At 44.5% G+C, this 23,899-nt stretch overlaps 1 protein-coding gene across 1 annotated transcript in view; it reads left to right on the plus strand.

Annotated features, from left to right (window-relative positions):
- The window catches only part of LOC113446540 (transmembrane protein 132D-like), a 224,075-nt gene that overhangs the window by 63,682 nt on the left and 136,494 nt on the right, over window positions 1-23,899 (plus strand). The window contains exon 3 of the mRNA XM_026716249.2: window positions 22,498-22,638. Within this exon, the coding sequence (XP_026572034.2) occupies window positions 22,498-22,638 (141 nt within the window). The remainder of the gene's footprint in view (window positions 1-22,497; window positions 22,639-23,899) is intronic.

A 23,899-nucleotide genomic window follows, 5' to 3' on the forward strand; every position in this document is an offset into this window, starting at 1 on the left:
TCTGGAAGAGAAAGTATCTTTTAAAAAGCCACTTTTGAAATCTAAGATTCAGCACTGAAGTTGGTTAAAGTTTTCAAGCTTAAAACCAATCCTTGTATTTGTACTTGGGAAAGGGTGATGGCCAACGCTGACTGAATTTGCAACAACCTCTTCAAGGGTAGGCCCACACAAAGCAAATAACAGTAGTTTTTCCTCCTCCTCCTCCTCCTCTTCCTCCTCCTCCTCTTCCTTTTCCTCTTCCTCCTCTTCCTCCTCCTCCCCCCCTCCACCTCCTTCCCACCAAGCACAGTTAGATCTGGTGGCCTTGAACATGCTTAGTTAGGCATTTCTGTGTGTCATTTGGTGCACCCATGTCCGCAGTGAGGAAATTTTGCAGGTCATTACGAAGGAATGTCAAAAGTTCCTGGCTGCTTATAATTCTTTGCTTGCCAGAATATCGATACCCAAAGAACACTAAATGATGAGAGCCACCCAAGGAAAAGGGAGGTTGGGTAAATCACACAAAACTTGGCCATTAAAAGATGATTTATGAACAGTGAATATCAAACGGACTTTTAGAGTAGAGTTGGAAGGGACCTCATAGGTCTTCTAGTCCAACCCCTGCTCAAGCAAAAAACTCTATTACCATTTCAGACAAATGGTTATCCAATCTCTTCTTAAAAACTTCCAGTGTTGGAGCATTTGCAACTTCTGGAGGCAAGTTGTTCCACTGGTTAATTGTTCTAACTGTCAGGAAATTTCTCCTTAGTTCTAAATTGCTTCTCTCCTTGATTAGTTTCCATCTGTTACTTCTTGTCCTGCCCTCTGGTGCTTTGGAGAATAGTTTGACTCCCTCTTCTTTGGGGCAGCCCTTCAAATATTGGAAGACTGCTATTGTTCTGACCAAAGCTTCCCAAGACCGTAATTAAGCACACGCTTGGTTAAAACAATTCTGTTTTATTTCATTGCTGGGAATTATGTTCATTCCCAGCCCATACTGAGTCCCAAACAGTCCCTCGAGATAAGCACCCACCTTTCTTTCCTTTGAATTGCTGCCAACAACAAAAGTGCCAAATGAACTATAAAAATCCAACCGAAGTACAAAGTCCACACAGAGCACCAAGGATTAATCCGAACAGAATGAATGACTTTGCTTCTTTCAAAGGTTTCTCTACCTCTGCACTTTCTTTATACCTTAGGGGTGGGTCAATCACCTTCCAGCCTTACTCCAGAGTCACCCCTTTTGTCTCAGCTGCTCTTACCTTCTAGCAGCTCTGTGCACACGCGCACTGGGAACAGGCTCCCCATGTTCCTCTGCCTCACTGCTGCCAGACTCCAGAGCCTCCAGAGTCAGCACCCCACTCCCAGATGGCCCTGGCCCCATCTCTGCATTGGATGCAGGACCCTCGTCCAAATCCTCTCCAGACTCCCTGACTGGTCCCCTTTCTTCCTCACTGTCCAACTCCATTGCCATCTGCACAGGCTGCTGGCGAAGCACAAAAACTATCATGTCTCCTTCTTTTCATCAAACTAGACGCGCCCAATTCCTGCAACTGTTCATCCTATGTTTTAGCCCCCAGTCCCCTAATCATCTTGGTTGCTCTTCCCTGCTCTCTTTCCAGAGTCTCAACATCTTTTTTACATTGTGGCGACCAAATCTAGATGCAACATTCCAAGTGTGGTCTTAACCAAGGCGTTATAAAGTGGCAGTAACACTTTATGTGAATGCATTGGTCCCCCTCCCCCAAAACAGCAGAAAATAAATAATGCGATTTGAATGTTTTAGCCAAAGCAATATAAATCTGTGGGATTTTCATGCCAGTGTTCTGAAAGCATTCTGAAAGGAATCTTCTATCACAAGAGTGCAGTCATTCCATTCTTCATAGCTTGCCTGTCTCTCTGGTCCAAAACATTGGTCCAAGCTGTGTTCCTTGCCAAAGGGATTTTCTTGAACCCATTATTTTTTTCCCCCAATCCAAGGGAACCCCTCTTAATATTTAGATCTCATTATAATAGGGGTTCTCATCGGCGTCTAATCTTTGTAGCCTTGCGAGATGTTCCTAGCAGAGTCTGCCTTGAATTTCTCAGTGTGATGGTGGCCATCTCTGTAATCAGCAATTATGTTTAACTGCAAGGCAGGAACCGTTCATTATAAGAATTGTGTTGTCTCAGCTTGATTGTTACGGAAGAGCACTTGGGTGTGCTGTGTCACCGTGCAATAGCCCGCAGAGGGTGAAAAAATGACCCTAAAATGTCACTGTAGCATAGGGTGCAAGGTTTGGTTCTCAGCCTACATCAGGATTCAAGTGCGTGTAAGCTACACAAGCCATATGTGCAGATTGTCAACCCGTAAACATTCCTATGCCTCTTTTCAAGTTGCCATAAACAAGGTGTGTGTGTGGAAAACTGAAGGAGCAGTGCGGCAGTAAAACCAGAAGTATATTCCACCATTATCTTAAAAAGATTGCAGCTAGGCTAGTGGATCTTCTGGCCATAGAAAATCCTTCATTGGAGAATGTGATTGATGACACTTGGCCTATGAACGTGCTTTATTGGAGAATCTGATTTATGATACACCCGGGGAAACAGAGTCACAGGTAACTGTGAATTACAATGCCAGAGTTGGCTTCATTTAGGTTAATGCCAGCATGTTGTTCCTAATAAATCTTTTGAGGGTTTTTTTTTTTTGAAGCTTGGCTCAAGGCCCATGATTTAATTAGGGCAATCCCTGGAACCCAGACAAAGATCACTCCCCAAACTCTAGACTCCTCACCATTAGACTGGGGGGAAAAAAACCTAGCCATCTCACTGTTACACTGGAAGGCTGTAAGAAAAATGATTCAAAGACCCAGTGTCAGCCTTACCAGGTACACCAGACAGGAAATGCAATCAGATAAGCTAATCTTATTATTTTATTGTAAGGCTAAATGAACAGAAACTTGCAAGTCTGAAAGTACGATTCTCCCACTGTCTCCTTTACAGCCTGAGAATCGAGGGAGAGTCCCTTTCTGTGTGTCTTTCTCCAACCATTATGCAGCTGTGAGCTATGCTGTCTCTTATCTGACCATTTCCTAAATAGCAAGAGCACTTAGACTTATATACCACTTTACAGTGCTTTCCAGCCCTCTCTAAGCAGTTTACAGAGTCAGCCTCTTACCCCCAACAATCTGGGTCCTCATTTTACCCACCTTGGAATGATGGAAGGCTGAGTCAATCTTGAACCTGGTGAGATTTGAACTGCCCAATTGCAGGCAGCCAGCAGTCAGCAGAAGTAGCCTGCAGTACTGCACTCTAACCACTGTGCCACCATGGCTCATAGTATCACTTTGCTCTGTCTCCCAAGGTCTTTCCCACAAACCACTATGGTTATCTCCTACACAGGATGAGTAACTAGGGAGGGTCCCTTCTGAGCATATTTCTCCACCCTTTATGCATTCCCTAGGCAGTGTCTCTTCTGTCCATCTTCCAAGGTCTTTCTCACATGATTACAGCCATCTCCTTTACAGCTCATGAAACTAGGCAGAATCCCTTTTGAGCCTCTTGCCCTGCTGCTATCCAGCTATGGGCTATGGCTATCTCTTTTATCTGATGGTCATGCCCTTGTCGGAATCTGATTCTGTGTCAGCCTTCAAGATTTTCTCCCTTTGCTTTGCATCTTTCGACTGTCATAAGTAACAGAGGGAGGAGGGGGGAATAGTTATGGGAAGTGAGCTGGAGGTGTTACAAACCAGAACTGTATAAGCTGGGGGGGGGTAGATTCTTGCTTAGGCTTCTATCCTATGCTATGCGCAGCTGCAACTCTTTATCAAAATATGTCAAGGTCAACGGACAGAGGCCTCATCACCACCTGGAGATGCCCACATGATGATATACACAACTTTTAATTGGATGAGCCAATTGAACTATTGGGGGTGGGAACGTTGCCATTACTTTGTATATGTGATTTACGCGCCCATTTTCTCAGATTCAGAATTCTTTTGTTGCTACCAATTGATTTCCAGTAAAAGATATCTTTTCTCTGATTAATGGAGTCTAAGTATTCCTTTCTTGGATTTTGAATGGAGCACCAGCTGACATTCTGAGGGGGAGGACAAGCAGCTGACAGGGAGTGGGAGTGTGGCTCCATTGGCTGTGGAAGACACTGGGGAAGGGCAAAGCCTGGCTGGGCAGAGCAGGGAAGAGGTAGAGCAAGGGAGAGGGAATTCAGAGGAAGATCCAGGGCCACCTCCTCTTTATTCTAGGGCATTCAGGGCTTATGGGGGAGGAAAGGGTCCTGATTCCCTTCATTAGCTGCACCTGGGAACACAGTGTTTAAAAAGGGAGGTTGCGCACAGCAAATTTTTGAGAGCAAATCATGTATTATCTTGTATTGTTGAGGCTTATCTGGGGTCCTGACTTCTTCCCAACTGCGTGTGTTTCGTTGGCCTTTGAAGTGTGCAATTCCCTCTTCTGCCCTGTCAAGTTAATTACTGCAGCGTGGTTTGTGTGGATTATTAGTTACAGTTTGGATGTACTTGGTTTTTGGACTGAATTTTCTCCATTTAAAGACTGTTCTTGGGAGAGTTTTTTCTCCAGCCAAAGGTAACCTGTACATTGGGGCAAAGTTGGAGGTATTAAAGGAACTCTTCTTACTTATGTGACTTTGTTGCCCTTGTGCCACGCCTTGGGTCATCACACTGACTGTTCTCTGGGCAGCATCTCTCTGTCCCATCTTCCAAAGTCTTTCCCACACATAGCAATAGCACTTCGTGCTTCACAGTGGAGCCCATGAAGGTAGAATGATGGAAATTAGACATTTAGAAGGGCATTCCATCTCTGCCAGACAAGGACTCAGGTAAACCAGTAGACTTTCAAACTTGGCAAGTTTAAGACTTGTGGACTTCAACTCCCAGAATTCCTGAGTTAACATGACAGGAGGAGGAGTTTTGGGTGTTGAAGTCCTCAAGACTTAAAGCTGTCAAGTTTGAAGACCCCTGCAGTAGACCCAAATCCTATTCTCAGGACCTTGGATAGCACCAACAAGTTACTTGCTTGCTTGATAGTTATTTTTATGAACCCAGCTACTCATCATCTTCACCCTCTTCCTAAAGGGTGACCAAGATGGTCCTCCAGAAAGATATGTAGGAGATGACCAGGCCAAGCCTGAGGGAGAGGTCAAAGACATCATCAGTCACAAGGGCCTTCGAGTCTACACGAGATCTAAGAACAGCCCAACTTGTCTCTTATCTACTGGCAATTTGCTTTGACCATTGGTACTTCAGATTCTTGTAGAGGCGTGTTACTAAGCATTAAACCCATATTCCTTTGAACCCCCTTGATTCCTGGTTTCTGGGGCTTGACAAGTTGTTTGTCAGAAGTGCTACACTTCAGTCTAGAGCTCAGTTCTTGCAGGACCTTGAGTTCCATCAAAGAAGCAATTGAACTAATGAAGGAGTGTCGGCTCCACTCTGGTCTTTGAAACAATGGATCGAATTGCTCCTTGAGTGCTCTCCATGGTTTGTGTGTGTGTGTGAAGATGAAGACAACACACAATCACAGTTTATGCTTCAGGCTATAAATTCAGGTGGTCTAAATAAACCTCCTGCAATCACAGGCTTGGCTCAGCTAAATACCAGCTTTCAGGAGAAGGCAAGATAAGCTGGATTCATTAACATTTGGCATCAGCTCATGGTTTGCATGTTGGCTGTTCAATGAGGGAAGTACTATCTGGATGAATAAGCCTCTTACTTCTGATTGGGGGAGGAAATTATGGAGGTGATTAGGTGCTTTCCTCAAAGCTCCTCTTTCTACAATTTAAGATGCTTGAAAACAAGAAGTAGAGATCATAACTTGGGAAGCATTGTTCTACAAAGATCAATAAGAGGTTTTTTTTAGGCATTCACAACAAAGCTCTTTGTAACACCATTAGTAGAACGGAATTCTCTGTAGGGAAAGCCGAGCAAAAGGATATAACTTCCATCATCTAAGGACCATGTTCATCTAAGGACCGCATTAAACACACATGCTTTGATCTGTGTAATTACAGCTTTAAATATGTGGGTTAGATAGCAACACCAGGGTACAAATGCAACCTTAAACACACAAAGGTCCTAACTGGAAGCCCCCCGTTTAATTCTGGAGCCGACCAGACTCTATGGCAGTTCCCCCACCATAAAATCTCCTCCTAGCACGGCATCCTTTTTCCTCTAACCTGTCCTAACCAAAAGCACTATCAACTGTGGAGCTGACCAGCAACAGGGAGCCGCAGCAGAGCGGTGAAAGAGCCACATACGGCTCCAGAGCTGCAAGTTGCTGACTCCTGTTCTAATCCATCCCCCTGCTCAGACAGGAGATCCTAAACCATTCCAGACAAATGGCTGTCCAATCTCTCCTTGAAAACCTCCAGTGATGGATCACCCAGAACTTCTGGAGGCAAGTCGCTTCACTGGTCAATTGTTCTCGCTGTCAGGAAATTCTCCTTATTTCTAAGCTGATTCTATCCTTGTTGAGTGTCCAATGGTTGCTTCTTGTCCTGCCTTCAGGAGCTTTGGAGAACAGGCTGGTCCTCTCTTCTCTGTAGTAGCCCTTCAAATATTGGAAGACAGCTATCACGTCCCCCGTAGCCCTCCTTTTCATTAAACAGAGAAAGGTTGTGAAATGCAACTCACTTCACAACTGCCCTGCTTAGCAAAGGCCCTGATGGTGGTCCTAATTCAAGGATTATCTGTGCTGCCTCTTCTAGGCACAAGCCCATCATCCCCTGCATTCTGACCTCGGCAGGCAGTGTTTAGTCTCCTAGGGCTGGTTCACTTCTTTGGCTGTGGCTGGCTTAGCTCATTCCCTCCTGCTGCAAACGGATACTTCAAGCATGATGGACTTCGTAGGAAAGGTTAAGCTTTACAGAAACAGCAGCTGTAAAGATCATCCTTTATCTGCCTTATTGTTCAAACTGAAATCTCCCAAAGTGGCATTAAGTATCTTCCAGAGTTGTTCTGTAACCAAGCAGTTCACGAAACGAAATTTCCTCTTAGAACTGGTTATATACACACACAGACAAAGACCCACATCCATCCTGCCAAGAACTGTATATTTTGTGTAAGACAGGTATCGCCAATTAGCTTTTCCTAAACCCTTGTGAGAGGAGGCAATCAATAACCAGTTCAATTCTCCATCACGACTTCCTTATTTATGAGTGACCCTCATCCATCACTCTTTCTTTCTATATACCACAGCCCCAATTAGTTTCTGCGACAGTTCTAACGGATGCCGTCTCTATTATTTACTCCTTCCCTTGTAGATCTTATAGATCTTGTAGAATTGGGGACGTGGTGGCTCAGGGGCTAAGACGCTGAGCTTGTTGATCAGAAAGGTTGGCAGTTCAGTGGTTCGAATCCCTAGCATCATCTAACGGAGTGAGCGCCCGTTACTTGTCCCAGCTTCTGCCAACCTAGCAGTTTGAAAGCATGTACAAATGCAAGTAGAAAAATAGGGACCACTTCGGTGGGAAGGGAATAGCGTTTTGTGCACCTTCTGTGTTTAGTCATGTCACCCACATGACCACAGAGATGTCTTTGGACAGCACTGGCTCTTCGGCTTTGTAATGGAGATGAGCACCAGCCCCTAGGGCTGGAAACGACTAGCACATATACGTGAGGGGAACCTTTACCTTTATCTTGTAGACCAGCCAGAGGTCTGATTCTTCTCCAAACTTGAAGATGTGTGGACCAACTCCCAAAATTCTGGGTGTTGAAGTCTTCAAGCTGCCAAGGTTGAGATACACCAAGGTGTAGCAGATATTTGCCGGTACCTAAATCCATCTGTGTTTCCTTAAAGTCATTTTGCTCACCTCCATATGCCACAAAAGTGATGATCAACACTTGGTCTTCCTGAAAAATTCACCACTTGATGAAAGTTAGGGTTGACAACAAGGACAATAAACCATGGCTTGACTTCAGAAGTTGTGGGTGTTCCATCACTGGAGACTTTCACAAAGAGACTGGACAGCCATTTGTCTGAAACGGTATAGAGTCTCCTGCTTGAGTTGAGGGTTGGAATAGAAGACTTCCAAGGTCCCTTCCAATTCTGTTGTTCTGTTACTTTAAGTAGAAGTATCCTCAACAGGCAAGGATTGATAGAATGGTTTGGAACATCACAGATGGTTTACAATCCTACAGAACCAATAACTGGACTCATTGAAGAACATTCAAGACATCTTTGCTAGAATTGCAGAGAGCTGTGATGGTGCAGTGTTTAGAATTCAGGACTGCAGTCTATTTCTGTTCGATTCTCATGGGCTCAATGTTGACTCAGCCTTCCCTTCTTCCGAGGTGGGTAAAATGAGGACCCAGTTTGTTGGGGGCAAGAGGCTGACTCTGTAAATTGCTTAGAGAGGGCTGTAAACTATGTGGTATATAAGTCTAAGTGCTATTGCTAGTGTCCTTCCTTCCTTCATCCCTCCCTCCCTCCCACCCACCAAATCATCCATGCATGCTCTGCAGTGGTTAGAATGCAGAATTTCAGGCCAACTCTGCCCACACACCAGCAGTTCAATCCTGACTGGCTAAGATTGACTCAGATTGACCGGCTCCATCCTTCCAAGGTTGATAAAATGAGGGCCCAGATTGTTAGGGGGCATAGACTGACCCTGTAAACCACTTAGGGAGGGCTCCAAAGCACCGTGAGGTGATATACAAGTCTAAGGCCTATTGCTATTGCAATCTTGGAGAAGACAAAAATTCAGTTTGTTCTCTTACTCCTCTCAGTTTAACACCATGCTTCTGTGCACCGACAATGCAGTCTCTCTCCAACAAATCAATAATTTACCAGCAGCAACAAGCCACTAAAATTTTCTTCTCTAGTCCACCTGGTATCTCCACGGGAGGCTGGGTCAGCAGGACCCCCTGCGAAGCTTGCAAAAGACACCATATTTTCACTTTTAGAGGGCCTGTTCTCCCTTTGATTGGTGGTAATTAAAGTCTGGTCAGTGGCCCTGGTCAGAATCAGGCAAGAAGCTGACCAGATCTCCTTGGTTCTTTAAGAAGGAGGCTGGCAGACAGTATGAAAAAAAAAAAAGAACCAAGAAGAAGCATCCATCAGGAAGTTCTTTCTTTTTTCTTGATCTCCCTGATTTCATTCCTTCTCTGTTGCTCCTCAAAGACTCAAAGCTTTTTCTGTTGCTTGTTTGTTTTGTTCTCCAGCTTTTTATTTTTGTTTTGGTGTGAAAGACGTGCCAAGCAAAGAGAGACGATGTCTCATCACATCTAGTCTGTTGCTTCTCTCTCTCTTTTTTTTTTCAATCATTATTATTGTTTCTTTGCAAACTGGTTTTGTGCCAGAGCAAGTTTCTGATGGCAGCTGCCATTAGAAGCTTTCCGAGGCTGACAGCTTGGCAATGGAAAAAATACCATTTGGCAGCGAACGCTGAGACCAAGAATGTTTAAAAGCCCTGTCAACATATATTAAAAGTCTCTTTCCTTCGATGTGGTCTCGCGCTAGAAGAACCATTGGAATTCTGGCTGAACTGCAGGTCGTCCCAGACTTACGACCGTCATGGAGCCTGGCATCTGCATCACAAGGCATGACAGTGGTAGGTCCTTTGTAGCGGTCCTTAAACAAACACGGCAATCATTGTGCCGACTGGTGTCTTCCAGTGGGTGTTCTTTGATCAGTTGAGTTGGAGGGAAGAAAAAAATTGTCTTTGGGGTGATTTTTTTTTTTCAAACAAGGGAACCAGAATGACCCCAGAGACAGAATAGAATAGAATCACAGAGTTGGAAGGGACCTTGGAGGTCTTCTAGACCAACCCCCTGCTCAGACAGGAAACCCTACACCATTTCTAACTAATAGTCATCCAATCTCTTCTTAAAAAATTCCAGTGATGGAACATTTACAACTTCTGGAGGCAAGTTGTCCCACTGGTTAATTGATCTAACTGTCAGGAAATTTCTTCATAGTTCTAGGTTGCTTCTCTCCTTGATGTTGGGTTTCAGCTGAGATAGCAATAGCAATAGCACTTAGACTTATATACCGCTTTATAGCCCTCTCTAAGTGGTTTTACAGAGTCTTCCTCTTGCCCCCAACAATCTAGGTCCTCATTTTACCCACCTCGGAAGGTTGGAAGGCTGAGTCAACCTTGAGCCTGGCGGGATTTGAACTGCCAAATTGCAGTAGGAGTAGCTTGCAGTACTACACTCTAACCACTGCGCCACCGGGGCTCCACCAAGATGTTGCTGAACGAGTCAGATATGGTCTTATTCAGTTTTGATCCTTTGAAAAGTGATGTCATTTAGCAGTGTAAGATTTGGAACCCTGGACTGAATGAACTTACCAAGGTCAAGAGGGCTTTCTAATATATATATATATTTTAAACTCTAAAGATTCTGATTGCATTTGCATGATTCATGATTGCATAGAGAGCCATGATGGTGCAGTGGTTAGAATGCAGTATTGCAGGCTAATTCTGCCCACTGCCAGGAGTTCGATCCTGACTGGCTCAAGGTTGACTCAGCCTTCCATCCTTCCAAGGTGGGGAAAATGAGGACTGAAATTGTTGGGGGCAATATGCTGACTCTATAAACTGCTTAGAGAGGGTTATAAAGCACTGTGAAGTGGTATATAAGTCTAAGTGCTATTGCTGTTTTCCTTCCTTCCTTCCTTCCTTCCTTCCTTCCTTCCTTCCTTCCTTCCTTCCTTCCTTCCTTCCTTCCTTCCTTCCTTCCTTCCTTCCTCCCTCCCTCCCTCCCTCCCTCCCTCCCTCCCTCCCTCCTTCCTTCCTTCCTTTCTTGTTTGATAGTTTTAGCAGCTGGCTGTTGTTATTGAGACAATGACCTCTAATTAGAAATAGGTCCACTTCATTGGAAAGATCCATTTGAGGCCACCGTCTTGGACATCCTCTAATCTTGTGATTTTGCCATGAAGATGTTCTTCAAAACAACAACAGAGTACGTGGCAAGGGAAAGCACTGAACCCTGCTGTTTTGTTCAGTGTGATGACCCAGGGTGTGGCACAAAAGCAAAACAGCCAGAGAACAGGTCTAACTCCCCTTTGTTGCTCCAACTTTGGCCCCAAACATCCCCATGTTTACTACAAGTCCTGGAGCAAAGCTCTCACACGAACATTCAACAGCCTCTGTCTGTGAGCAGTCCAGTAAACCAGGTTAGCCAAACAGTAACCTCCAGGTGTCAGCAAGTGCACACACAGCTCCACAGATTCAATGCTTATTCCCAACAAATGCTCCTCCCACTGGCACCTCCTTACATCTCAGTCCCCAGGTGTGCCTTGTGAAGGGGGTCAGGGCACTCTCCTCCCTTGTAGCCAGCTCAGTCTGTGTTGTTCTCGCCTTCTCTCTTCTCTCCATGCTCTCGGATCAGGAGGGGGTGGTTCTTGCTCTTTGCCTGAGCTCTGTCTCTCCTGCTCCTCCCTGAGTGCAAGCCTTTCTAATCCTGACTTGCCTGGACTGACTCTACCCTTCCCTAGTTCCTCCAAGGCCAAGAGAGCTGCCCTCTCAATCTCTATCAGCTCTTGTTCCAGCTCATCTTCCCCCATATGTGGCATGACACTCGGTTTGTACCAGATTCAATGTTCCCAATCTGACCTGTCGAGAACCGAAATCTCACAGATTAACCATCCATTTTTCACGAGGAAGGTTCTGCTTTGACTTCCTTGTTGAATTGGCTTTGACTGTTAATTCAGGGCGTTGCTATGAAGCCGTTTCCTGCATTCCGGATTGTGTAGCAGTTGCAAGATTAAGCTAGACATAAGACAATTCCCCCCACCCCCCAAGCTGGGTTTCCTTGATTCCATCTATGAATATAAGATAGTGAAGATAAAGGAGGTGAGAATCCCTGTCTGTTTGGGTGAAAAGGAATGTGTGTGTATGTATACACACCCACATATGGGGTATATATTAGAAGTAGCATGAATAGAGGCTCCAATTTACATTTAAAAAATAAATAAAACCCCCACACTTGTCCACAGGTTTCCTATGTTTGAAAACACCATCCAGAGAGGCAATTTTCTTCTGTGCTTGTATTCATAGGGTGAGCTACAATAAAACGCCGGGGTCATAAGCTTCTTATTCTTTTCCTTTGCCAGCTTTCAAGCTAATAATAATGTAATAACAATCTTAGCCCAGCCTTTTGTGAACCGGACCTGAAGGAAGGGGGAGATCTGTTTGATGGCTGTCATTAAAGGCATTGTCCTCTTCTGATAAGCTCCAATGCTTTGCTGAACTCAACTCCATTGTGTTCTCCAAGGAAGCATTTATACTCAGGCCGAATGGGTGCTAAATTTTTATATCCTCGCCAGATGTCCATGGGAGGCAGGAGGAAGTGAAGATTGTGGGAAAGGGTTAGTGAGCATTGTAGTGGCCCTGAAATGCTGCTAAATAACTATTTGTACATCCAGATGCTGGTGGCACACCAAGGAGAAATTGCCCTGCAATTGGAGTAGAATATGGCCCTATCTCTTTGAAGCATTCAGAAAAGATGGAGACTTTATAGTTCCTTTCCTTTTTTTAAAAAAAAAAAAATCAGATCCATTGATTGTCTTGAAGCACTTTCCACACATAGGCACACATAGGCACTCAAGGAGATAATACATCAAAAAGTGCACTTAAAAGAAAAGTGGACAGGTTCCAAGGTACACTTCTTTGTTGTGGTTTGTTGCGCCATGGGAAAGAAAGTGTCCTAAAAGAAGAGCCGTGGAGACTGTGTAGAAAATTTCAGAGATAGTCCAGCTGGTGATAAGTTCTGGATGATGTTCTCCAGGCTCTGAAGCTAAGCAGGGTCAGAAGTGGTTAGCTCTTGGATGGTGAATTAAGAAGATGAGATGAGGCCAAGTTGAGAAAAGACCATGTAGAAAATTGCAGAATTAGTCCAGCTAGTGATAGGATCTGGATGATGTTCTCCAGGCTCTGCAGCTAAGCAAGGTCAAAGCTGATTAGCCCTTGGATGGGGAATTAAGAAGATGAGAAAAGACTAAGAAGTTGACCATGCAGAAAATGTCAAAATTAGACCTCATGGAGTCCACACGTCGGAAACAGTCCAACAGACAACCATGTTAGCAAGAGAAAACATTTTTCACTGCTCTTCCAACTTGGCTGGGCTGATGGGATATCCCCTTTTCTTAGTTTCTCCTGGGGATTTCTATTCTATTACCGATCTCTGATTCTCACTAGAGTTCAGTAAGCTCCCTAGCTGCCAAGGGGAAGCTCTGGTGTGGAAAACACGAAGTAGGACTTGTCACAGGCTAAGACAACCCCAGGAAACTCTTGCTATCAGCGAGAAGCAGAATGTGTAAATGGAACATCTCTCTCTTTGCACCCTTGGATGAACATGTCAATTGATGCATGTGTTCAGGTCTTTAAAATATTGATAGTTAATACTGCTGAAGCAGCCAGCTCTTGAGAGTCACAGCACTCTGAAATCTTTTAAATGTGCTTCAGTCTTATAACAGTTCTGTTATTATATTCCCACACCCAGTGCAGCCTGCCCTGATGTAAACACTCACCAGATGCGTGGACGTCAACTTCCAGAATAGGGGATGCTGGTTGGGGCAGTGGCCCCCAACCTTCTTTGTGCCGCGGCCCGGTACCCGCATCACAAAATGATCCGCGGCCTGGTACTGGCATCAGCACACATGACAAGGCAAAGCGAGCCGAGCGACCGGCTAGCCAGCCATCCCCCGCTTCTCCCCGCCACCTTCAACTCCTCCTTTGTACCTTTGTCGATGGGCTTCGCTTCGGGACGGCTTCAGGATGCTCGGCTCACCTTGCCTTGGGTGCTGAAAGAATCCTCACACCTTAGTTTCGTTCGAAGCCGCCCCCGCCCTTCGATGAAACTAAGGCGCGAGGATTCCTTCAGGACCGAAACGCCGCTTTCCAACCGGAAAAGCTCACCTGGAAGCACTTTCTCATCAAACAAGATGGCGGTGCCCCAGCAAACCGGTGGCCCAGTAGGAAATGTTCCACGGACCGGTACCAGTCTGTGGCCCGGTGGTTGGGGACCCCTGGGTTGGGGTGTTTTGGGTGTTCTACAACCAGAGGTGGGATTCAGCCGGTCCGGACTGGTTCAGGCGAACCGGTAGTTACAACTATCATTTGGCCCCGTCCCTGCCCTGGTCTGTCCTTTATTTCCGTGTTTTGCAAGCTCAGCTGATTCACACGGCACAGGAGATTGCCACGCCTCAGCTGTTTCACTCACTGGGGCTCCAGAAGAAGGTAAGTCCTAGAGCGGAAAATGGATGGTTTTCAAACGCTGTGCGCGTCCACAAGGCTTGAGTGCAAAAAACTTCTTTGCTTCCTGCAAAGAACTCTGGTTTCTCAGCTGGCATTTATCTCTTCAGGGAGGGGCCATCACCTTGCAGCCTGACTCCCAAGTCTCCCATGCTGCTGCAGCTGCTGTTTCCTTCGAGCAGCCCTGCGCGCATGTGCACTGGGCACAGGCTCCTCGGGGGCCTCTTCCTCACTGCTGCCAGCCTCCACAATCTCCGAAGGCAGCATTCCACTCCCGGATGGTCCTGAGCCCATCCCTGCATCACACGCAGGACCCTCACCTGAGTCCTCGCTCTCCAAAACCTCAGCTGTCCACACCTGCTGCTGGCAAACCACAACAGCGGCCCTCCTGAGCTCCATTTTCATTGGCAGAGGCACCAAGGGCCAATCCTTTGCTGTTTCCAGAGCAGTCTTGTGGGCCAGATCTAAACACCCAATGGGCTGGATCCAGCCCACGGGCCTTGAGTTTGACCCCCTCCTTGTTTTATGTTATCTCGTTGTTGTCTTTAAATGTATGAAATGCTTTCTAACTACGCTTAGAAAAACAGAAAGAGAGTGTTCTTGATTAACACACTACTAAATTAGCTGAAGTTCCTGGATCTCAGCCCCAAGCGAAATAAAGTTTTGGGTTATGCTCTCCAGCTGCTCGGCTGTTCCTGGTTTTTTTGTTTTGTTTGGTTTCATATTTTATAGCCTGCTGGGATAAGAGCATTCTCGGGGCCAAGAATTTTCCTGAACATTGACTGAATATACACACTGATCCAAGTGTCTTCCTTGGTAATGTGGAGAGGACAGGAGAAAGGAGTGGAAAGAGCTGATTACTGTTCATAATTTTTTTGCACTTGGAATTTCTGTTGGGAGCAAAGTATTTACTAATCTGCCTCCATAGCTGCCAAATGCTTCTCACTTGGGAAAGCACAACTGAAAATAAATTTCTAGTAAAGTCACATCCAGTTTCTCTTGTATTAAAGAAGAGCATTTTTGAAGAGCATTTTCTATTTTCTCCAGTGTGTTCTGGATGTTTAACGTCCTTGATCAACATCCAGAATTCTTCCAAAGCTTTCTGGATGTTTAATATCCTTGCTCAACATCCAGAATTCTTCCAAGGTTTTCTGGATGTTTAATGTCCTTGATCAACATCTAGAATTCTTCTAAAGCTTTTCTGGGTGTTTAATATCCTTGCTCAACATCCAGAATTCTTCCAAGGTTTTCTGGATGTTTAATATCCTTGATCAACATCCAGAATTCTTCTAAAGCTTTTCTGGGTGTTTAATATCCTTGATCAACATCCAGAATTCTTCCAAGGTTTTCTGGACGTTTAATGTCCTTGATCAACATCTAGAATTCTTCTAAAGCTTTTCTGGGTGTTTAATATCCTTGCTCAACATCCACAATTCTTCCAAGGTTTTCTGGATGTTTAACATCCTTGATCAACATCTAGAATTCTTCCAAGGTTTTCTGGATGTTTAATATCCTTGCTCAACATTCAGAATTCTTCCAAGGTTTTCTGGATGTTTAATGTCCTTGATTAACATCCAGACTTCTTCAAAGTAAGAGCTGTGTACAGAAGTAGAGTTGATATTCAAGCACGAGGCTGCCCAAATGCGGCTGGAAGGTTTGGATGAACGATTTCAATCTTGCTCCAGGATGTGTTCAACTTTCAAATCAAAGGGAGGGGAGTGATTTTAAGAAGCCCGTGCACATTTATGGTAGGTGTCTGTCTTCTTTCCCTCTGCTTTTCAAAAAGGCGACGCTTATTTTTCTCTTAGATGAATTCTATCTCCATCACAGATCCAGGGAAATCTCTCATTGTCAGAAAAAAAAAAAAGATAGCTAAACCGATGAGAAAAAGGCGAGGAAAAGAACCAGACTGTGAGTTCTTCAATGACATTCCTCCACTCCTAAAGAATACTTTTGATACTGGCTGCCAGAATGATGCATCCGATAGGAAGCATATTAGAATTTATTCCTGCTGAAGGAGAATGAATCTCTCTCTCCTGGGTTTTTGATGGTTGGCTGACACTCCTTTTAAAACCTACCTCTCTTGCTCTCCTCGGTCCGATACTAGCAAACCATCTTCTAAAAGGATTGATCTCCTATTTATCTTCTGCTGTAAATACCTCCGTGTGTGGCTCTTTCATGGGGGAAAAAAAAAAGCTTGTTGCAGTTTGCTTCTCATCTGTGTTGGAGCTCAGCAAATTAAACGCAGGCACCAGCCCTAGTCACAGCAGGAATCTTCCCTCTGCTGGAGACCTCCGATTGTTCTGTCTAGTCACTGAGATGGAGGAGCTCAATTAATAATAACCCAGGCTAAAATTGCAAGCAGCCAACATCTGGCCTTAAAGCTGGGCTGGAGGCAGGAAAACAGACGCATGCTTTAGTTGCAGAACGGAGTTCGAAGGGGCATTGAAGGTCTTCTAGTCCAACCACTTGCTCAAGCAGGAGACCCTATGCATTTCAGACCAATGGCTGTCCAGTTTCTTCTTAAAAATCTCCATAACGAAGCGCCCACAACTTCTGGAGGCAGACTGTTCCACTGGTTCATTGTCCTCACTGTTAGGACGTTTCTCCTGAATTCCAGGTTGTTTCTCTCCTTGATTAGTTTCCATCCGTCGTTTCTTGTCCTGCCTTCTGATGTTCTGGAAGATAACGCGACCCTCTCTTCTTTGCAGTTTGGGGCTGCCCCAAAGAAGAGGGGGTCAAATTATACACCAAAGCACCAGAGGGCAGGACAAGAAACAACGGATGGAAACTAATCAAGGTGAGAAGCAACTTGGGAGGAATTTCCTGACAGTTAGAAGACTTAATCAGTGGAACCACTTCCCTCCAGAAGTTGTAAATGCTCCAGTGCTCTTTAAGAAGAGACTGGACAGTCAGTTGTCTGAAATGGTATAGGATCTCCTGCTTGAACAGTGGGCTTGACTAGAAGACCTCCAAGGTCCCTTCCAGCTTCTATTCTGTTCTGTTCTGTTCTGTTCCATCCCTATCCCTATCCCTATCCCTATCCCTATCCCTATCCCTATCCCTTATTCTATTCTATTCTATTCTATTCTATTCTATTCTATTCTATTCTAGTCTAGTCTAGTCTAGTCTAGTCTATCCTATCCTATCCTATCCTATCCTATCCTATCCTATCCTATCCTATCCTATTCTATTCTTCCTATCCCTATCCCTATCCCTATCCCTAATTCTATTCTATTCTTATCCCTATCCCTATCCCTATCCCTTATTCTATTCTATTCTGTTCTATTCTATTCTATTCTATTCCTTTTGCTTCTCCTTCTTCATCTTCTTTCCTTCTTCCTCCTCCTCCGTTCTGTTCTGCTCTGTTCTTGTTCCATTCCTACTCTACTCTACTCTACTCTACTCTACTCTACTCTACTCTACACTACACTACACTCTACTCTATTCTATTCTGTGGCAGCCCTTCAAATATTGAACCACTGCTATCATGTCACTCCTAGTCCTCCTTTACACTAGACTAGCCATATCCAATTCCTGCAACCATTGTTCATATGCTTTAGTCTGCAGGCCCTTATTTTATATACATGCACAAGTCTTGTTTGGATTCTCACCTGTCGTCTTGTGTTAGAGCATCTTTCACATCACTGGATCGACTTAAATGCAAATGATCTGATTCCTTCTGAAGTGCTGTATGGCTAAGCCATGTGCCCGTGAATCTTGTTGATCTCTACATTTGATTGGGGGGAAAAGTGGAAGGGGGAAATTAGATCTGGTGGGTTATGAACGAAACATTTAGTTCTGAATTCTGTTATTTCAGGCCAATCATGGTTACCAAAATTAGGCCCAGAGAAAGGGACATTAGAATGATTGAGTTTCAACCAGGTTAGCAACCTGAACCATGATCAGTGGTGGTATTCTACCGGTTCAGCCTGGTTCGCCTGAACCGGTCACTCCAACGATCATCTGTGAGTGAACTGGTTCGCTCTGATGATTAGCTTCTGGGCCCTCCCACCTGTTCTGACTCTATTCTGATCCTTATTTCCTGCTTTTCAACCTCTGCTGCTTCGCATGGCACAGCCAATTGCCACACATCAGCTGTAAGATGGCTTCTGCACAGTGATGGCTTGTAGTGGGTTTACTTACTCTACATGAAACATGGCATTTATACATGGGGGCATCTTATAGATGGGAAAAATGTGGCATATCATTGTATATTCGATTTGAACATTTGGCGTCAGACGCAAAGAATCAGGACCCTACGTTAAGTGGGCAGTTCAGAATATTCATTGTTCATGCCTACCCACAAGAATCTAGCCAGTTAAAGTTCAACACTAAATTGGCGCCAGGTAAGGGTCAATGGAATTCAGGGAGGAGTTGGATTCGGACTGTTTGTGGCAACGTAACGATTCTAGGCTGATGACTTGTTTGACTCCCCCTCCCAGTTCTGCCTGCTCTTCTCCCACATTCAATGGTGATTCCATTAAACCTCCAGGTGGATGGAATTTCAAAAGTCTGTTGACTCAATGGTTTCAATCAAACAGTGCTTTCCCAGCAATCTTTTCCGGGTACGTGGTGCCCAGGTTCCACCCTTTTGCCAGCCGTGTGATCCTTTTGGCTGGACTTCCTCTGCTTTGTTCAACGCCAGCACGCAAAGTTCATCTCTGTAAGTTTGCACTGGGCTGGTGGCCTTTCACTAATTAAATTTCATTAGAAAGCCTCCTGGGATTTTTGGTTTTTTTTTTTTTTTATTATCCCTCACCGAGGATACACGAGCACATTATGATTCCTCCTCTCTCCCACCTCCTCCTGAAATGTTAATTAGATGAAGGACATGCTAGATTTGAAGGGAGAGGGAACTGCCTTGCAAACCTATAAAGTAAGCAGATTGATTTAATTTTAATCTGTTTTCATGGTGATGCATATTGATAACAGGTTTCTGTCTCTCAGGACTGGAAAAACCATAGACCATAATAAGAATTTGAAGGTACATTATACAGTTTTAAATAGCTTATGTTTTGCTGGGCCACTTTCTTGCAAACTAATACTGAATCTGCTAGGAGAATCAGGGACTTAGAGTTGTTTTCCATTTCGACGTACAATGAATAAAGCCGATAAGATTATTTGAAGAAGAGTTTGGAAATCAAAAATCAAGATAAGTCCATCCCAGAGCTGAGATTCATTTGTTCATTTCCAGTCTCCTATTCTATGATTGACATCCTGCTTTTTCATAGAAAGCCATAGCTTTTCAACACGCCCAGGGCTGAATTTTGACAATCTGTGTGAGTTTATCCTTCACAACAAATGTTACCTCTTTTAGCTAGCTCAGTCCTGTTTCTTGTCTCGCCTTCTGGTGCTTTGGAGAATAGGTGGACCCATTCTTCACTGTGGCAGCCCCTCAAATATTGGAAGACTGCTCTCATGTCACCCCTAGCCCTTCTTTTCATTAAACTAGACATACCCAGTTCCTGCAACCGTTCATCATATTTTATCCTCCAGTGCCCTAATCATGTTTGTTGCTCTTCTCTGCACTTTTTCCAAAGTCTCAACAGTGAATAAAGCCGATTAAGACTATCTTTTGTAATGTGGCGATACAAAAGATGATACTAGAGGTTAGTTAAGTCTCTTAGCCTTTTCCAAAGCTGGAATTTGCAGACTAGAGAACAAGCAAAGAGTCTGGTGACATTGGCGCTCTGATTTAATTTACATTCACTGGGCCCATCTGGAGTGTCAAACCGATTTGGCCAAAGTGAATTGATGGATTGACATGGTTCATTAAATCTGTTTGAAACAGTCTGGATTGACCTCAGGCCAGTATGCTTGTTTTTTTTTTTTTGTTATTGTTTGTTTTTGCTTGATGGGCTTTCACTGTATTAGGTCCGAAGCAGTTTATTAATAAAGCAGGATCGGTTTTTCCAAACAGATTCGAATAATTGGCTCACATTTAGTTGACTTTCTGAATCCATTTGAACGGGAGAATTGAAGGCCTTTGATTTGGACGGAAATGAAGTGGAGAAAACTTTAGCGTGTTCTTCAACCTATTTCCCCATGTCCTTCAGCTGCTTTGATCTTCTCTCCTGCTCCCCCCCTGAAATAATTTTTCAAAGAAAGTCAAGTCAAATCGTCCCCCCCCCCCCCAAAAAAAAGAAAGAAAGACAGGAGTCTCTGATGGTTAAGAAAAAAGCAGACAGCTGAACTCAACTGAGAACACAACTGGCCCTTAGTGATGTTTTTGCACTCTTTTTGTCTTTGCCACCCAGCTGTTCCACTTTTCACAACACTTAAGTGACAATTTCACAGCCATTACCAGCCTGCAGTAATGATGGGCTGGGTGATTGTGTGTGAACCGGTTGTAAACTATGAAATACAGGGAGAAAGCCACAGGCAGCTGTTAAAACAAACATTGGGAATAAATAGATTACTAAAAGCTTGCATTTTTTAATGGCACAGTCTGAAGCCTTCTTAGCACCCCAGTAAACATGGTATTTAGTGGAAGAATTTATTTTTATTTATTTTATTTTGTCAAGTGATTATAAGATTACAGGTATAAGTATATAGTTATGAGTACATGAAATGGATAGATATAACAAAAATAAAAAAGAAACAATAGGACAGGGACGGTAGGCACATTGGTGCGCTTATGCACGCCCCCTATAGACCTCTTAGGAAAGGGGTGAAGTCAATAGTAGACAGTCTAAGGTTAAAGTTTTGGGGGTTTGGGGAAGAAACCACAGAGTCAGGTAGAGTATTCTATTGTTAATAGTAGAGTATTCTATTGTTAATACAAAACTATGATTCTTGGTGGTTCAGCTTCACTTTTCCTCACAGCCACAGATTTAAGTTTTAGGATGAGTCTTGGTCCTGGAGATAAGTTTTGCCAATGAGTTTGCTTTTTGGGATGACTCAACGCTTTTCCATGTTGTTTACTCCAGAAAAGAAGTTCAAACAAATAATACTCATGCAAATGATCCTCTTGACTTATAACCATTTGTTTAGCGAACGTTTGGAATTACAACGGTGTTGAAAAAGGGGTCAACTGGCCAGCCATTTTGATTTGGACACGTGGCATCCTTGGTGCTCTTTGAGCCTAATCAAAGAATCACCAAGTACCCTCCCATCAACACCAACAGGGCAAGCCACTTGTCTACAGTTGGGTTGTAAAATGTCTGCAAGAAATCAGCTAAGCTGGGAGGGAGGGAGGGAGGGAGGAAGGAAGGAAGGAAGATAAATGGATGGGGAGGGAGGGAGGGACAGGGAAGAAGTGGATGGGTAGGGAGAAAGGAAGGAAGGAAGGAAGGAAGGAAGGAAGGAAGGAAGGAAGGAAGGAAGGAAGGAAGGAAGGAAGGAAGAAATGTATGGGGAGGGAGGAAGATAAATGAGTGAATGGGGAGGGAGGAAGGAAGGAAGAATTGGATGGGGAGGGAGGGAAGGAAGGAAGAAATGGATGTGGACGGAGGGGAGGAAAGGAAGGAAGGAAGGAAGGAAGGAAGGAAGGAAGGAAGGAAGGAAGGAAGGAAGGAAGGAAGGAAATCACTGATGATGTTATCTAGTTTGGTAATGAAATGTCTGCAAGGAAACCACCAAGCTCAGAGAGCACCAAGGACCTCATTGTACTTCTCCTACTCCACCACCACCACCTCCTCCTCCAACCCCACCTCCCTGTAGTACTGATAATGAAACATCTGCCAAAAAAACCCTCACAAGCTCAGAGAGCACCAAAGAACCCCCCAATCCCCAAAGGTACCCAGCCTTGCTCTGAGAGGTACCCATGGCTAGTTGTTACAACCTGTAGGCCATACCACATGTCCAGAATCTCTTGCCACAGATGCTGCTGCGAGAAACAAAGAAAGAATTTCACGTTGTGTTCTTTTAGTAAGGAAATGCGTCAACTCAAAACCAGAAGAGTTTCCCCAGTTCTCGTCCTCCTCAGGGGAAAATCCTGTGGAGACCCTATCTCTTTTGTCAGACAGATAGATAATGAGTGTCAACAGTGGTGTGGAGTGCAGAAAAGTATCTTTGATAGCCTCCTGGGTGTATCTCCTATCTTCTGTTTTTCTGCGCCAGGCAAAGAAACAAGGGAATGTTTAAGACCCAGTGAACGGCACATATAAGGTCCAGCGCAGGTAATCTGGCTTTTATTATATTCTCCTTTTTTTTTTTCCATATTGCCAATTGTCTGTCTGGAGAGGCAGCCGTGTTTTTGAAAGGGCCAGTAATGAGGACGCACAATGAATGATTTGATGGAGTAATTGGAAAGAAAAGCCATTTCCTTTCGCTTTGTTAATACGATCTCTTCTTTCTCCCAGGGTAAAGGTGAAGAGAGGGGTGAAAATCTTCAGCATCCGAGCCAGCAATCCTTACATTTGGGAAGTCCAAAAGAGCATGGATTATTTTGGGAAGAATTCCCCAGCAGTGATATTTTGCCAGAGAAAAACAGCCGGAAAAAGGTAGGCCTTGATTTTGATTTCAGAGGAACCATTTTCAGAAGGATGCTAGCTGTCCTGCCCCCTTTGGAGTCTGAGTGTGAGGGGGAAGATGAACAGCTGACAGTGGGAGGGTGCACTCCATTGACTGTGGAGGAAACTGGGGAAGAGCAAAGTCAGGCTGGGCAGAGCAGGGGTAAGGTAGAACAAGGGAGAGAGAGTTCAGAAGAAGACCCAGACCCACCCCCTCTTCATGCTAGGGCACGCAGGGAAGAATGGAGGAGAGAGCAATGTGGGTTGCATACCTTACGAGGAAGGAAAGGGCCTCGATTCCCTTCACAAGGCACGCCGGGGGGATGGAGTTTAAAGGAGAGGCAGTTGGGAGGGGCGTTTGTCGGGAACAAACACTGAATTCATCCAGCGTTAAGAGTTGTGGCCTGGATTCCAGGAATTCCTCCTGTCTGTGTGAATTATTGTCATGCTTCTGTGTGCTTATCTTGCCTTGCTGGAATTATTGGACTCATTAACTTGCCCTGCTGGAGTGACTGATTGCCGTCATTCTGCTTACAGCATTTGGACTGGAGTATCTGCAGCCAGAGGCTGTTGCAGGTTCATGGGAGAGTTTTTCTCCAGGTTGGAGAGTAACTGGAACATTGGCAGCAAAATTGGATCAAATAAAGAGACTCATATCTGTTCTCTGGCTGTGTTGCCTTCGTGCCATGGCCCGGGTCATCACAATAGCTGAGATCATCTACATATTCTTCCTGGGAAGGATGATTTCCCACGACTGCCTTCCCTGGAAATACAAGTAGTCCTCGACTTATGACTAGAATGGAGCCCCAAATTTCTGTGGCTGGGACAGTTGTTTGGGGGATTTTACACCATTTTACGACCTGTCTTACGACCCTTGCTAAGTGAATCGCTGCAGTTGTTCAGTTGAATCTGTTTGCCAGAAAGTTGCAGGAGGGGATCACCTGACCCCTGGTTGCTACAACCATCATAAATATGAGTGAGTTGCCAAGGCGTCCGAATTTTGATCACATGACCATGGGGTTGCTACGACAGTTGTAAGTTTGAAAAATGGTCGTAAGTCATTTTTTTTAGTGCTATTGTATCTTTGGTCGCTAAATGAATAGTTGTGAGGACTATCTATAGATTTGTTGTGTGGTCCTTGATTCCTCCTTCCCTTAAAACACGGAGAACATGTGATACTATAAGAGCCCTGGTGGCATAGTGGTTACAATGCAGTATTTCAGACTAACTCTGCAGACTGCCAGCAGTTTGA

Source organism: Pseudonaja textilis, chromosome 15 (assembly GCF_049901715.1).
Source record: "Pseudonaja textilis isolate UNSWEBS1 chromosome 15, rPseTex1.2, whole genome shotgun sequence".
NCBI lineage: Eukaryota > Metazoa > Chordata > Lepidosauria > Squamata > Elapidae > Pseudonaja > Pseudonaja textilis.